The 17,332-nt window shown below is 37.7% G+C and overlaps 1 protein-coding gene and 1 pseudogene across 5 annotated transcripts in view; one reads left to right on the forward strand and one right to left on the reverse strand.

Annotated features, from left to right (window-relative positions):
* The window catches only part of SLC4A4 (solute carrier family 4 member 4), a 334,299-nt gene that overhangs the window by 165,046 nt on the left and 151,921 nt on the right, over positions 1 to 17,332 (reverse strand). For all 5 annotated transcript variants that reach the window (XM_036414322.2, XM_036414329.2, XM_036414340.2 and 2 more), the window contains 2 exons: positions 10,275 to 10,435; positions 2,424 to 2,603 (listed from right to left, as the gene is read on the reverse strand). In XM_036414322.2, the coding sequence (XP_036270215.1) occupies positions 2,424 to 2,603; positions 10,275 to 10,435 (341 nt within the window). The remainder of the gene's footprint in view (positions 1 to 2,423; positions 2,604 to 10,274; positions 10,436 to 17,332) is intronic.
* Positions 15,209 to 17,178, forward strand: LOC123651238 (annotated as a pseudogene).

A 17,332-nucleotide genomic window follows, 5' to 3' on the forward strand; every position in this document is an offset into this window, starting at 1 on the left:
TGTATAAACTTATAAGTTAAGGGCCTCTAGAAAACCAACATTTAACCATCTGTTCATTTGTTAAGAGTGTACCACCCTGGAAGAACATGAAATTCATTACTATAAAATTTCTCAAAGCCAAATCTTAAATCTCACCTCTGGATATTTAAAAGGAGCTAAGTAGCACAGTGGTCAATAATAACATGTTTAAAATGCTCTCCTTGAATTCCATGCTTTAGGGTAAGTGGAAAGCCAGAAAGGAAAAGAACTCCCTGTCCTTTCTATTTGCTTTCTGCCTAGTTATATAATCCATCACAAGAGAAAAGGTGAGTGACAAGAGTAATTTCAACTTTCCTCTGTAGTACAAAGATCTACTGATAGGATAAAAGATTGAGTGATGAGTGATATCAGCTCATTAGTTACCACTCCCAAAGCGCAAGATGCTGGCCTCCAAGACCCATCTGTTCCTAATTCTGCTCTGCCTGCACATCTATGAAAATGAAGATCACACCACACTGGTAGAAGGCACCCTCTCTCTGTCATACCTGTTTTCCTCTTCTCTTTGCAAATATATCAATCCTAGAGGCCTGGTGCACAACACTCGTGCACTGAGGGTTGGGAAGCGGAAGGGGTGATCCCTCAGCCTGGCCTGTGTCCTCTCACAGTCTGGGGCCCCTGAGAGGCTTCCGCCACTGCCACTGCGCTTGTGAGCCCAGCTTCTGGGCTGAGTGGTGCTCCCCCTGTGGGAGCGCACTGACCACCAGGGGGCAGCTCCTGCATTGAGCATCATCCCCCTGGTGGTCAGTGCACATTATAGCGACCGCTTGTTTCGCCATTCAGTCTGTTTGCATATTAGCCTTTTATTATATAGGATTATATAGAATTCTTGCTTCTTAATAAAATAAATGTCTAAATCATGGAATTTCATTTTATGCCAGAGAAAAAATAATAGATAAAGTATGAAAGACAGAATTTTATTTTAATTGCCACAATTTTAAAAATACGGGGTGCTTTTAAAATGAAATATAGGTGACATCAGTTATAATAATCTCTTAATCCCATAACATTTCCAGCCAATAAACAATGCCGCTCTTCAAAAACACAATTTTAAAAAACCAAAACATTCCCAGTCATCAGTAACATTCCAGGTAATGGCAGGGCCATCAAATTGTAGTAAGAATGTTCTAGATTATCTTATTTCTTTTGTGACTGTTTTTTTTTTTTATAAGCAGTATTTTTCTTTAAATTACTTATTTATAACTGATTTTTTTAAAAAAAATATCTAAGCCATTTAATAAAACTGAACTTCTTATTTGGTTCTGTTTAAGAACTAAACACTCATGAAAAACTACAAGGTTGGAATGGTTAAAAAATAAAGCTAATAGTAAGCTTTCTTCCAGACTACCATTCATTTTAATATTTACAATAACAGAATGATTCAAAGGTTTGCTAATGGAAAGCTTTCTTCCAGACTAGCATTCATTTTAATATTCAGACAGAAATACTAAAATTTCCAGAAAACAGAGTGGCTGAGTTAGAATTCAGTTTATACAATTCACTTAGCCCACCTTTTCCGTGACAGCATGTTTTATATTATTCTGAAAATACAGCTGAGGGCAGTGAATTAGAAGCTCCCTTATCTACTCATTTCTCTTAATAATAAAAACGACTGGGGGAGAAGGGGTGGGAGAGACATACTTGTACCAGCTCAATGCTCAGCAACTCTCCCCACCATGCCTTCATTTCCCAGTACTCCATCCAAATTAACTTCTCCCTTCTCAGATTGTATCCAGTCATGACATTTATATGAAACAGACAATGACACAGAAGACAGACCCTTTACAGAAAGCTCTGGTGAATGCAATAGAATATAAATAAGACAGTCTTTCATATTGCTATATAATGAGGTTTAATGCCCCACCTGGAATCATTATTCTTTAGCTATCATTATCACATAACAAAAGAACAGATTGTGTGTTTAAGTAGAAAAATAATAGTGAGCCTTCTTTTGATGATCATTTACCGCTGGATACCAGCTCACATACCAAGCAAATACTCCTCTATAGGAGATCTCAGAGCCTTCCTAATTCTGACAAACTACCATGTGGAAAGCATACTCCTTGATGTCCTCAATAAGCTACACCTTCGTGGATTCATCTCAGTTGTTTCATCACAACATTATTGCCAAACCATCCCAGTCCATCAGCATACATGTATATGGAGCAAGCAAGGCATTTTGGCATTTGTAGCCTACCATAGACACTGAAATCCTTCCAACAGGCCCGCAAACCTGCCCAACTGGACAAAAAGTCATTATGAAATGGCCGTGGCATATGAACTTGAGCATGAAGAAATATGGAGAGGGAGTTTAAACAAAAGATGAGAAGCGATGGAGTAAAGGTGAGACCGGTAAAGAGAGCAGTGGACAGTCGGCCCTGCATTACCATTATCAGGGCTGGCAAACATTCTACTTGCACTGGAGACCGTCTTCCCAATGTCAGCCAGGGACCGGAGGTTGGACTTCTTGGTTTGATGCCGATGCTTCCGGAGCAAAGTGTAGGTCACCTTATCCTTAAGGTCAGGCTTCAAAAGGCCCGTCTCAATCTGATGGTCAACAATCATATCTGATACAAAAACAAAGCAAAACAAAAACAAAGCTCAGTCGCAAGACCACGAAGTCAATTTTTCACTCTAACTTTAAAGATGCCATCCTCAAATTGAATATCAATATACTATTCTCCAAATTTCAAACTTCCCACCTTATGAGAAGGGTAAAGATACAGGCACAGGAACATTGGTAATAATTAATAATTGGTATTAATTATTCCAGTATTAATTATATTTTTGGAGAGGAAAAATTCGTGTTCATTTTTTTTAATCCCACTTAATAGTAAATTCACATTAATCAATTCTTCTATGAGTAACAGCATAAATCAGCAATTTACATTTTTCAATTAAGGACAAAAAATATAAGATTAGAAAAGTTCATGTACTCTATCATAGCAAATGTGCCAGCAATATAAATGATATAAAAAACTTAGAGAATATGCAAAATTAAAAGTAGTGACATTATTGATGTTTTAAAAGATTTCCTCAAATTCTCCTGTAATGTTTTACTTCCTTTATAATAGAACTCAGTAAAGAAAAAAAAATGCCTTCCCATATCAGGTTATTTGAATACCAATTAATCCAATAAAAGCAATTAAACTACAAATTATGCCTTATTCTTATCTAAGAAGGGATGCCTATTCTTGTTTAGATCCAATATAACCCATTAGGCATTTTAAGGTATAACCTGACTACAATTTTCTGTGAAATGTTAATATCTTATTCTTACTACAAAAAAAGTTAAATTTTTTATTAGTTCCTTTTTTAGGAATGGTTTTCACTAGAAAAGATGACTGACTGTGTTTCATAGAAATTGCTCTGCTGAAGGACAAGTTTTACTCTAATCATAAATAAGATAGTGACTAAGGTGTACAGTATAGCATAGGAAATACAGTCAATAATATTGTGATAATTTTGTATGGTACCAACTAGGTTCTGGAAATATCAGGGGAAACACTTGGTTAGGTATATGATTGTCTAACCACTTTGCTGTATACCTAAAACTAATACAAAATATATTAGCGAATATAAACTGTAACTGGAAAAAGTAAAAAAAATTAAAATTTTCAAAAATACAAAACCCTTTCTCTCACAAGTCAACACAAATGTATCCTGGTGCACCCCATCCTAATGTCACATCACAACTCGACATTTCCTCTGTCCAAAATATGACTCAGCACAAAGCATCACAGAATCTGTGCAAGACATGCAATGGCAGGACGCTACCTCAGCATATGCGGGTAGAGCTTTTGTTCCTGCACAGAACCAGAACAATGAACCCCAGGCCCGCCTTTCCAGATATATGAGTGCATCTAGCACATATCAATATTTTCCTTGGGCAAAGTTCTCAGTTTACAAAAATGGAGAAGAAAACAAAACTCCATGCTACTCAGCTGCAAAAAGGAAGAAAATTTTACCCTATGTGACAGCATGCATGGAACCAGAGAACATTATGCTAAGTGAACTAAGCCAGTCAGAGAAAGACAAGTACCATATGATTTCACTCATATGTGGAATCTAATGAACAAACTGAACTAACAAGTAAAATAGAGACAGACTCCTATGTAGAGAACAGGCAGGCGGCTCTGGGGTGGGGGAAGGGGAAAGGGATTGAGCAAGCAAAAAAAAAAAAAAAAAAAAAAAAAACACAGAAAGAACTCATGGACACAGAAAGAACTCATGGACACAGACAAGTGTGGTGATGGCAGGGGGTGAGGGAGGAGGTGGAAGAGGGTATAGGAGGGATAAATGGTGATGGGGGAAAAAATAAATTAAAATAAAGGGTTGAGGAGAGAATGAACGAAAATTGACTGGAGCTGTTAGGATAAAAGCATCTCCCAAGCATTCCCAACCTTTTGTAAAGTTAGTAATATTCAAGGAGGTTTGCTGGGGCATGACCACACCCCTCAGCAGCTCTTCTTTACAAAGCAAGCACTCACATACCTGGCTTCGCGGTCTAGGACTAGAAACTAATGATTTACACAGTAAACAATCAACTCTTTGGGCGCCAAACAGAGGCAGAATCCAGATTTTCCACCACGTGCCTTACACGGATGCCATAAACACCACATCACGCCGGCCACTTGGTAGGGAACCTGGGCAAGGCTGGAAGAGTCTCTCCCACCAGAATGTTTGGTTTGACAATGCCCTTTTGCTCTGAATACCTTTAACTATGCAAACCATGCTCAACAAAACTCTCGAAGCTGGTTCTGAAATTACAACGAACCCTCTGCTCCACAGCCAAAGTAATTAGGTGCTACCCCACACAACTCCTCTACTTTCTCTTCAAGTCTTCTTCAATGTGGGAAGTCCAGTTCACAGTGGAACCACAAAAATAAACAAACTTCCCCAGCATTATCAAACTCCTACTCTAATTCCAGGGTTGTGGATTAAAGTGTTTCTTATCTACCCTTCCTGGCAGGGCCTCCCTCTATTCTTGCCCTCCCTTATAATCTCCAACCAAGCCTCCGTAGGCACAGCCAGCCCTCCACTACTCATGCCTGGAAATCACCAGTTCGCACAGGTTAGAACATCTGTGTGGCTTATGCCTGTCATTAAGTTCCCATAAACATGGCCCATGGTGCAGGGAACTCTTTAAGCATCAAATACAAACCCTTTCAAGGGAAGTGGGGGCAGTAACACCTCACAGCTACACTGAAATTAAGCCTTCGGTGTCAAAACCCCACAGACGTTACCAATTGGGAAAGAATGTGCCAACCCTGCATGGCAGCAAAGAGCGTCCAGTTCAACCTCCTGTTCCACAGGTGAGAAAAGACATAGCCCAATAAGAGGCAAAATACCCCAACATAAAACCAGGTTTTCTGATTCACAGTTTAGATTTTTTTTCCATATCACCCAATACTTTTCTTTATTTGAAAAGGAAGCTCTAAACCAAATATATATACATTGATTACATGCAGAGTTTCTGCAAACCAACAGGAAGATGGCCATGCAACAGGAAAAAAAAAAAAAAAAAAAAGCCAAAGGAGACATTCTTTTCGTTTTTTAAATATATACTTTTATTGATTTCAGAGAGTAAGGAAGAAGGAGAGACATAAACATCAATGATGAGAGAGAATCACTGATCGGCTGCCTCCTGAATGCCCCCCATTGGGGACTGAGCCCACAACCTAGGCATGTGCCCTGGACTGGAATCGAACCCAGGACCTTTCGGTCCGCAAGCCGATGCTCTATCCACTGAGCCAAACCATCTGGGGACAAAGGAGACATTCTTAAAGGAAATGCAAACACCCAAGATATTAGTTAACTCCAAGACTAACAGACAATTTGAACAAATTTTCACAATATAACCAGTTACGAGGTCTCTGTTAATCTATCAAAGTGGCAAAATTTAAAAGGTGAGTCCCCGGGGACAAGACGGAAGTGTGCAACAGGCAATTCCACATGCTGATGATGAGTGTAGTAACTAGTGCATTCTGTCCTGACGGCACCCACAGCCACATGACAAAACCCTTTTAAATGTTCAAGCCCTTTGTTGGAAATCTATAGTAAGGAAACAGTTTCATAAGAGGACAAAAATGGTTACTTCTTTTTACTTTTATCTTTTAAAGCTGAGGTCTGGGGACCCAGTCCTGAGTGATCTTTATTTATTATATATATATGAAGAAAGAAAGGGAGAGAGAGAATCATTAATTGGCAGCCACACTGGGGACAGAGCCTTCAACCCAGATATCATATATGCCCTGACTGGGAATCAAACTGTGACTTCCTGGATCATAGGTCTACCCTCAACCACTGAGCACACATACCAGCCAGGTCACTTCTTTTCTTTACAATAAAATTTTACGGGCAATACAATGCCCAATAATAGATTTTTTAAAGTATTTTACAATTATTAAAATGATGGTTATATTTCTACTTAATGAAGTGGAAAGAAAATTTGTATTATGTTTTTGAGTTTAGAAAAAAGCAGATTAAAGTGTAATAATATGATCCTGTTTTGTAAAATAAATTTCATATCTGGAAACAGATGTACAGAAAAATTGCAGGAGGACAGCTCTGCAGGATCAGATTTGTGATATTTTAATTTTTGTGATACATTTTTCTGCATTATTTAAAAATGAAGATAGATTTATGACAAAACAAATATATTACTATTCTGAAAATATAAAAGGTGTAAAAAGCTAAAAAAATGACTAACACATCTGCTCACAACCATAGCTCAGAAACGCCTTTAAATATAAAAATGCGAACTCTAAAAATAGAACTACATTTTTATAATCCATATCCCATCATAATAAAATACCTGAAATGACATAATTTTTTTTTAACTTACGAGAGGAGAAAAATACCAATGTACTTGCTTCATATGTGAGTGACACTCTTTAAATGTAGAATTATAATGATAGTAATAATAAAGCTTCCAAAATAATCAGTGTTTATCCTTCAAATACTTTAAAGACAAAATCTTCTATTAGCTTTAAGAAAATATTCTGCATAAAGGAAACAAGAAGAGGATCTAAGAGTCAGAATTGGGCTGAATTTTTTTTTTTTTTTTTAATAAACGTGTGAGAAGGAATGACTGATTAAACAGTCTCCCTCTGCTCATGACCAGGTTCCTTTGTGCCTGAAAACTCAAGGCATCAGATGCCACTAAGAAGGAGTAGCAGGTGGACTGCAAGAAAGGATAAAAATATTGCTATTGTTTCCTTGATGTAATCACACTTATTATTACTTTTTTCTTCTCATTTGTTGAGAGAAATGGGTGGTGGGGAGATGTATCTTAATTAAGACATAGCTGCACATAATTCTCAGCTAAATTCAGAACAAAACAATTCCACTTCACCCTCTGCTAAAAAAAAGGAATAATTTTTTGATAACCAAATAATGACAATAACTCTTCACGTTACCATTCTATCTTCTGACATTTAAAATGCAATCAGGGCCGTGGCTGGGTGGCTCAGTTGGTTGGAGCATCATCCCATGCACCAATAGGCTGCAGGTCCAATTCTCAGTTGGGATGCATACAGGAGGCAACTGATCTATATTTCTCTCTCATCTCTCTTCTCTCTCCTTCTCTCTTCTCTTTCCTCTTCTCTCTTCTCTCTCCTCTCTTCCCTCTCTCTCTCTTTCTCACCAATAAACATATCCTTGGATGAGAACTAAATAAATACATGAAATGAAATGAAATGAAATGAAATGAAATGAAATGAAATAGTGAAATGAAATGAAATGAAATGAAATGAAATGAAATGAAATAAGGTTTTTTTTCCCTTTCATCTTTAACTTTATGCAAGGTTTAGATTGTTTCAGAAGATTTTAAAGGTTTGGTTTTTTTTTTTTGCAGCCAGTTACACTCCCTCAAAGATGTTCTTTTCCTTGCACTCCTGCAAATCTGGTCCTTTCTTTTCTTTCTTTTGCTTGTTAATTGTTTTTGGGTTTTTTTGCCTCTGACTTGTTTCTCTGTATCATCAGCTCCACAATACACCCCTGGCCCTCTCCTCTGCCTGCTCACCCCAGGGACCACAGAGCAAACCTATTACTAACTAATGATACTACAAGGTGACCTCGTAGTATCTAATTTTAAATTTTAATGACTATTTTTTAAATAAATGCATAGAGGTTATAGAAAAAGTTCACAGCTGATAACAAAAAGTAATGGAAAAATAAAGTGAGAGCACAGAATGCTTGGAGACCCTTTCCTAAATGCAGTAAATACAGAGCCTCTCTGGTCATTGGCTAACAAAGGTCCACTGTAATGTGGCACTCTGCCTCTACTTCAACTAAAAGGTCAGTTAGTTGCTGAAGAACAGATGCTCCTTAAGATGACCCTTTCTGGTGATGACTATCCCAAAGACAGTTTCACAGAAAGTCCAAGTATGTAATCCCACTTTAACTTTTGTCACCCTTGTTGACCACATCGAGGCACAGCGCAGTCATCATTCAGCTATGGAATTTGAAAGCCAGAAGAGTTTCAATGATAAAAATCTTTCTTTTAATAAACCCAAAAAACGTGATAAATTTTCATATTTAAGTAACATTTCAGTTTAGTTTTTAAAATCGCCAGTGGAACAAATGCCCAGAAAACCATCCCTTCCATTTGCTTCTGTCTTTGTAGGTGGGCTCCACCTTCCCTTGGTACAATAATCCAAGATCTCTCCTCATATATCAAATGTCCATTTCAGCCTCATCTGCCTAGTCAAATAGGAAAAATTCTACACAGAGCTGTATTTCCTACATTATCTTCTAACTACCTATATAGACATGGATTTGTAACTTATCCCACTATAAAGTGGTAGATTTGCAAACCTAATTCCAGGGCCTGGAACAGTGTCTGGCACATTGCAGAAGCTTACACACCAATGCTGAATAAATGCATGGGCTCATTAATTCTATCCACCAAGCAACTTCACATTGATCTGTCTCCCTTCTCATGCACCTTCAATATTCAAATGCATGAAAAGTATGAGGCTTCTTTGCAAATCTAAGAAGCTCTCTGAAGAAGAAGGGAATATACACACATCAGCCAGCTATATGCCTCATCTGACAACAAATCTTTTGGTGTAAGTGCTATAACCTCCCCAATGTCTATAAAGACACAGATGCCATAGGCCTTTTATCTAAAGATAATCAAAGAAGTTTTGCAATAGTCTGAAATTACACAGAAACTTTACACTATTCCCCTTCTGTAGAGCCATGATCCACATCCTCTTCCCCATAATCCCAAAGTAGGCACCCTGAAGACCCCTTGGGAAAGTGTAGTCATCCCAACAGGTCCAATGGTCACCAGGTTATGGAATATTCCTAGGAATAACAGGCAGAGCCCCTGCACCTGTTTTTGAAGGTGTGCTCAATGAGTTATTCAGTACACCTATATAGAAAGTGTAATAAGGTCGCTTGGGCCATATTTCTGGTTCTACTTAGAAAATAAAAACAATTACTACTGTCTGGAATGTAGTGATGTGTGCCCAAGGTGTTTACATGATGAGTTAACATTCACTACACAACACTAGTAGCAAAAGATGCCAAAGCTGTCCTGCACCGTTAGGTTCACTGGCTTGCAGGTGATTGTACAAATGACACTCAGAACTAACGTGATCTGACTCAGTCACTAACCCATAAGGTTGTTCTGATCTTGCTCCACACAACTTTTCTCTATCTACAGCTAAAGTTTGACTTCTGTCTACAAAATCAGTCCCAGGAACTAGATTGTTCTCCTTCCTACACAGGATTTAAGCCCTATTGTACAGATGACAAAACTGAGGCCCAGAGCAGCTCAGTTCAATATCTAAGGTCAAAGAGTTCTAGAAATCCAGTATCCAGACTTCCAGTCCAATATAACCAAAAATTGGGTGGGGACTCCATTCAAAATATTAATCCTAGAAATAGATGCATATTCATGTACATACAGTATAATCACAATATTAATCTTTATGGAATAACATAAAAATGAAAAGTGTAAGAGAGAAGATTGAGAAACAAAACTGGATTAAAATACACCAAAATATTAGGTGCAATGAATGACTTTTTAAATTTTCCTCTCAATATATGTCTGTATTTTCCAAATTTTCTGCAAAAAACATTACTAGTTTTAAAACATAAAAAAAGAAAATACATGTTCTAGAATATTCAAATCTGCTTACACTAGAAGTCATCGGCATTGATGAAAACTCATTAATAGGTAGGAAAAGATGAAAAATGATAGGAACTTAAAGCAACATACTTACCCACCAACTGTGGGAGAGAAGAAGCCTCCCTGTCAAGCATGATGGATCCTTTCTCCATACACGTCCTCAGCTCAAATAAGCTGTGAAGGGATAATGTGGCCACATGGGGCTTGCTCCATCTCTCCCCACCCGCTTCCACTTTTTCTTCAAACTTAATCCACCTAGGAACATGAGATGGTAAATAGCAATTAAAAGTGTTCTAACAACCTTGGAAATGGCAACATCAACCCCTCCATTTCCACCCCCATCAGCACTACTAAAATGTCTCCTTTCCCAGAGTCTTAAAACCTTATTATATCGTTAATTGTGATGGGCATGGGGGGGGGGGGAGCGGGGAGGGGGTATTAACCAGGGAATTTATATGCCTAGCCCATTGACACAAACAATAGTGTGTTGAAGGCTTAGGAGGGGCAGAAACGGAGTTGATGAAGTCAATGGGGAAAAAACTGAGGACATCTGTAATACTTTCAACAATAAAGATAAATTTAATAAATAAATACACCAAAGAGAGTCAGTAGTCTGCACCTTCTCCTAATGAGAGAAAGAAGGAAAAAAAAAAAAAGGAACTAAAGGGTTTTTTTTTATTTGTTTGTTTTAATATATTTTATTGGGGGTTTTTTTCATACAGGGAGAGGGATAGAGAGCTAGAAACATCAATCAGCTGCCTCCAGCACACCTCCTACTGGGGATGTGCTGCAAACAAGGTACATGCCCTTGACCAAAATGGAACCTGCGACCTTTCAATCCACAGGCTGATGCTCTATCCACTGAGCCAAACCATTTAGGGCGGAAACAAAGGTTTTATATCTGTCTATCAGTAACCACAAAATCCTTTAGAATGATTTAACTAAAATTTTAAAAATAAGGTAGAAAAATATGCCTTGCAGAATTACCCATGTAGGTAGAGCCTACCTGGGTAAAAATAGTCACCACTGTGTGAATTCACAAGGTCAATATATAGAAGGTGAAATATCAGATATAAAAAATATTTATCTTAAATATTTGAAAAACATGGTATAAAGTGGCCACATGAATATAAAGCTCCCCTTTAATGCCTAAAGAGGATGAGCATGTGTAGCTATGTCTTACTTTCATATATATTTCTCTGTAGGCCTATGTTCCCTCCTTAAAATCTGGCTTCACGTGTGTTTAAAAATACACAAGCTCAGCGAACAACACATCTTCTTGTAACTGATCTATTAACCTTAGCAATGGAGCAAACAACTCTTTCAGAGCTGCTTTTTTCTGAGACTCCTGGACATTTGATAGCTTAGTAATATAGATCAAAAAGTTTAATGGAAATGAGAGCATGCCGAAACCGGTTTTGCTCAGTGGTAGAGCGTCGGTCTGCGGACTGAAAGGTCCCGGGTTCGATTCCGGTCAGGGGCATGTACGTTAGTTGCGGGCACTTCCCCAGTGGGGGGTGTGCAAGAGGCAGCTGGTTGATGTTTCTCTCTCATCGACGTTTCTATCTCTCTATCTCTATCTCTCTCCCTTCCTCTCTGTAAAAAATCAATAAAATATATTTTAAAAAAAAGAAAAGAAAAAAAGAAATGAGAGCAAAACCCACTTGACAGTTCTTATGTCCCACACATTACACATACAGACTCTTCATACACTGGTTAAAAATACACATTAAAGAAGAAAAAAGGAAAGCATTATCATTTTGCTATTCAGCATGATCCAAAGAAAAATGCTTTTTTCCTCTCACTTCAAACCTTCTAAAAGATATTGAAAAAGATCAACAGGGGGGTATAAAAAATTGTTTTTCTACATTCTTCACTCAAAGGTTTAATGATTGAAAAATGTTTACCTAGAAAAGCTAAACACCCACTAAACACGAGAACAAAGGGCAGAGATCAGAGGAAGCTCTACATACGATATTATTTATAGACCGCTCACCACCCCCAGAGGAGGGGAAAAACACATTAGCAGAGCCAGGAGGGAAGAGAGATAGAGAGGTCAGCCAGCGTCGTAGAAAATTTAGAATTTTAAGTAAGCCTAACACTCATGTGATTCAGTAGTTTATCCATATTTAAAAAGTTCCCTCCATTACCCCTCTCAGGAAGCCTCTCCCACTCAATAAACTCCCACTTGTCAATGGCAACCTTATTCCTAACCTCACTCTTAATTCTAAGACCCCCCTCCTTCCCCCTGAATCCCAAAATATGTAGGCAGTGGAGACTTTTTACAGGCTTTCCTCACAAGTTAAAAAACAAACAGCACCACCAAAGCTTTAAACCTTTATAACTGGGCCTCGTTTATCTCTACAAAGTGATTGCAAAACATCCCAAGAGAAAACCAAAGACCCTTAATATTCTTGTGTGTGTGTGTGTGTGTGTGTGTGTGTGTAATTTAGTTCTTCACTATTAGAACCACAGAAATAAAGCAATGACAATTTTACATCACACTCATAATCTGCCAAAACGATAAAAGGTAATTGGGGTTATTTTGAGAGTAATCATTTTATGGAGCATATTACATTGGTTAGATTTAGGTGTATTATCTTTTCATGCTTGGTGACAGAATCTCTCACCATGTTTGTTGGCAACTACTATGTGAATCACATTTACATTTGATGTTATAGGTTATTGTTCAAGATAAGACTCTAGAGGTTAGAAGATTATATAGTATATAAAACCAAGACAGAATCACATAAAATTATGTCATCTTTAAAGACTGTAGTGACTCCTTATTTTTATTCCTAAGAGTATTCTTATTAGTTGAGGAATAGAATGTTTGGCCATAGAATTTAAGCTCAAGATGAATGACAAGAGTCAGCTAGAAACTCAGTGAAGGGAAGTGTTTTATACAGCCTTCAATTCTGGCTAATCTTTATTAAATGAGTCTCCCTTTTTATCATCTGCCATAAATTTATATTGCCAAAACCATTTCTTGAGAGAAAACTAAGCCTCACTTATACACAGCATGTGACAGTGGCTCTATTTTATTATATTTAAACAGTATAAGTTTAATTTTTTAAAAATTTAAAGGAGTGAAACCTCTATTATTCTGTGATTGATTTTTTATTTCATTCCTCTCCATAGTGTACATTATAGGAACCACACTGGACTTCAATATGACTTTGAACAAGTTTTTAAAGTATATTTAGAAATCATAAATCTTAGCTAGCTTGGATTTATGGAATAGCATTACTCACCTTCCCAGAGGACAGTAAGTCAAGATATAACAATCCTGTATAATAAAACCCTAATGTGCAAATCAACCAATGACTGGCAGAACAAATCAATAGAATGACTGGCAGAACAACCAGTCGCTATGATGAGCACTGACCACCAGGGGGCAGATGTTCAACGCAGGAGCAGTCCCCTGGTGGCCAGTGTGCTCCCACAGGGAGAGCACTGCTCAGCCAGAAGCCGGGTTCACGGCTGGTGAGCGCAGGTGGCATTAGGCCTAAGCCAGCAGTTGGACATCCCCTGAGGAGTTCTGTACTGCAAGAGGGCACAGGCCAGGCTGAGGGACCACTCCCCAAAGTGCACGAATGTTGTACACCGGGCTTCTAGTAGAGGAATGAAATGCAGTCTCAAACTAGCCAGCTCCTTGGAATCCAGATTCTCAGGGGATAAGTATTATCTCATAGCTCAGTTTAGCATCTATTTCATTTTGAATTCAGTAAATATTGAATGTTGTGATGATGTCATATCCTAGTATAGCTAACAGCATAAGGGAAACTCTGAAATAAGGACTATTAAATTCCTTTAAAATGTATTGCTCTAATTGTTCAAGGAATTGATTGTTCAAGGTACTTCCAATGTATGCTTTCAGGCATCAACTAAGTTTGCCATTTAAACAGACTATTTGCAGGGAGTTTCATTCTAGGAACTACAAATCCTATCTCCATCCTCCTCACGTACCAAGGACAAATTTGAAAAGAAAAAAAAAAAATACTGAAAACTACTCAACTCAAATAGAACCCATTAAGGAAAAGGCTAAGGCCAAGGTACCAAAGTTCAGCCAATGGATTTGTGAAGGTGCTTCAGAACCATGTAATTACAATGGTAAAAAATAGATGTTCTTCCTGTTAAATGTACTAAAAGCCACCATCTACCCTTCATAATAGCTATGAATAACCATGTATCTACAATAAGTTTCTCACTTTTTTTTCTGCCTAGTACTTGACATGTCATAGGAAAATTATTTTTCAGAAGTTGGCTTCTTAAATGCTTGCAATTACCAAACTGTTGTAACCTTGGAAGAGGAGTTTATTAGGTGAAGTTTATTTATTCCAAGGTCTTAGGAGAACAATGATAAAGCACACTGCAGTTTAACACACTCTGAGTGACTGCCAAACAACAGGACTCAACTGATTTGGTGAAGAAATAGAAAACTCACTGGGAATCGCTGAATTTTGCAATTTTCCAATCATATGATTGAATATAATTAAGAAAAGACAAGACCTCTAACTTTAAAATATTCCAGTTTTACTGTGGAAAATTGACATGACCTTTGCCCTAGATTATAGTCCAACTTCATAAAACTATTAAAATGATAATAAAATTTCTTGCTAACTAGTAATTGCCTCATCACATAAAAAAATAAATAAAAATAAAAAGCCAGTGCTAGTGTGTATCTGGGAAAGATGTTGTTTTTAAGGAGAATGCTTAAATTTCTAGAATAATTGTGAAAGTTGTTGCAAAAGTTCTATGCAAAGCCAAAACCGGTTTGGCTCAATGGATAGAGCGTCAGCCTGCGGACTGAAGAGTCCCAGGTTCAATTCCGGTCAAGGCCATGTACCTTGGTTGCGGGCACATCCCCAGTAGGGGGTGTGCAGGAGGCAGCTGATGGATGTTTCTCTCTCATTGATGTTTCTAACTCTCTATCCCTCTCTCTTCCTCTCTGTAAAAAATCAATAATATATATATATATATATATATATATATATATATATATATATATATAGTTCTATGTGTGTTGTTATAAAAGTTATGTGTATATATAAAGGTATATAAAGGTATACTTATGAATATTTATATAAAATTATCTGTATGTTGTAACTACATCGAATTATAAAGTGATTAAATTCCCTTTCATTCAGTCTTTTTCTTACAGAAACAATAAACTTGGTCTCAAATGGAATTTTCCAAAGAGAAGTCAATGTCTGTTGGAAAGGGAGTGGTTTCTCTCCACAGTCCCAGGAGCAGTGCACATGGCTCTGTTTGATGGCCAGGCCCTGAAATCAGATTCTCCAGAGGTACAGCAGCCAGTCTGCGGGGCACACGGGAACAAGCGGGTGCTCCAGTGTGCCCTTCCAGCAGAAGGGAAACACCAATACCCTTTCCCTTGGTTGGCTTGTTCCTTTGCTTGAACCTTTTGATGCCTTTCCTTTTTACCCACTGAGACACTGGGGGAGTGAACTTTAACATAGTTTCTTGTAACATTCACCACTTACAACACTGCCCATTTGAACAGTCATGGAAATAAAAGGGAAAGCCAATAACAATTTCTGCAGAGATATTATTGATTCAAAGAAACAGAGTTGGGTGATGGGGCCCATCACCAAAGCTGGACCACGACTTCTTCTTTACCAGTTTGCTTCATGAGTCCACTAGCTAATACCTAGCTCCTAGAAATTCTTAATGAGAAACATGGGCTTCTTCCCTAATATCAAATATTCCATTATAATTACTGCTACATTACTGAGTGTCAGTATTCTAATGACCTAACAGGAGTACACACAGTGCTGTCGCTTTTTGACACATCTACTGTGAGGATGAAGACCATTCTTAACAATCAGACTGTGGACATCACTCTGAAAGGATGCACAGTTACTGTGAAGGGCCCCAGAGGCACCCTGTAGAGGGGCTTCAACTACATCCATGTAGAGCTCCTTGGAAAGAAAAGGAAGAGGCTCTGGGTTGACAAATGGTGGGAAAATGGAAAGGAACTGGCCGCAGTTTGCACTACCTGCAGTCATGTACAGAACATGAACAAGGGTGTTACACGGGGCTTCTGTTACAAGATGAGGTCTGTGTACGCTCATTTCCTCATCCACATTGTTATTAAGGAGGATGATTCTCTTGCTGAAATTGGAAATTTCTTGGGTGAAAAATACATTCGCAGAGTTGAGGTTAGGCATTGCTTGTTTAGTATCGCAAGCCCAGAAAGATGAGTTGATTCTTGAAAGAAATGACATTGAACTTGTATCAAATTCAGCTGCTTTGATTCAGCGAGCCACAATAGTTAAAAACAAGGTTATCAGAAAAATTTTGGATGGTATCTATGTTTCCAAAAAAGGACCAGTTCAGCAGGCTGAAGAATAAGATCTAAGTTGTCCAACTATAGAAACACCAAGATGCCAAATGATTTGTCAACTTGTTTGCAATATTATAAAAATGTTTGCGATATTATAAAGATACAACAAAAGCCTTGAATTAAAAGAAAAGGAAAAAAACAACAACAACACAGTGCTCTCTGCATTCCACTGACAACATAGTCTTCTTAGGTCTGATCATTCCACCCTTTGTTGGAAAAGCCAGGAAAAATTTAAAGTTCTAACTTTTAGGAAAGGGAAGAACAGGGAAAAGATGTGAAAAATGAAGGTGGTAGAACTGGCCATACTTCAAATTTCATATAAATAAAAGCTTCCCTTGTTCATAGTTCTACATGACTACTGTGAATTCCACAACTTAAATGAGAATATTTTCCCTACTACTGAAATCCTCCTCCTTGCTTTTTGAGACACAGAGCTAACTTGAATTTCCTGAAACAGGACTTAATCTATAGTAACTCTGACACTCAATGTAGGATATTCTTGGTGATAGCAAATCATTAGTCAAATAAAAAGCATAGAACATTAAAAGGGAGAGTATTAAAATGAGTAGGGAATGTGAACAGTAGAAACTATATTAAGCTGAAGAAGTCTGGTAGCATAGTTCTCTATGGAATAAAATAATCTGTCAATTGGGGTTTCTCAATTTTATAAGTTAGCCACAAAAATATCCATGCTGTACTTTCATATATAAAGTGAATTCCCTCTAAGCACAACACTTTTAGTAGTCTGGTAGACTTGAGAGCTTTTCATGGAAAAAAGAACCTCG

The sequence above is a fragment of the Pipistrellus kuhlii genome, unplaced genomic scaffold (genome assembly GCF_014108245.1).
Source record: "Pipistrellus kuhlii isolate mPipKuh1 unplaced genomic scaffold, mPipKuh1.p scaffold_m20_p_1, whole genome shotgun sequence".
Classification (NCBI taxonomy): Eukaryota; Metazoa; Chordata; class Mammalia; order Chiroptera; family Vespertilionidae; genus Pipistrellus; species Pipistrellus kuhlii.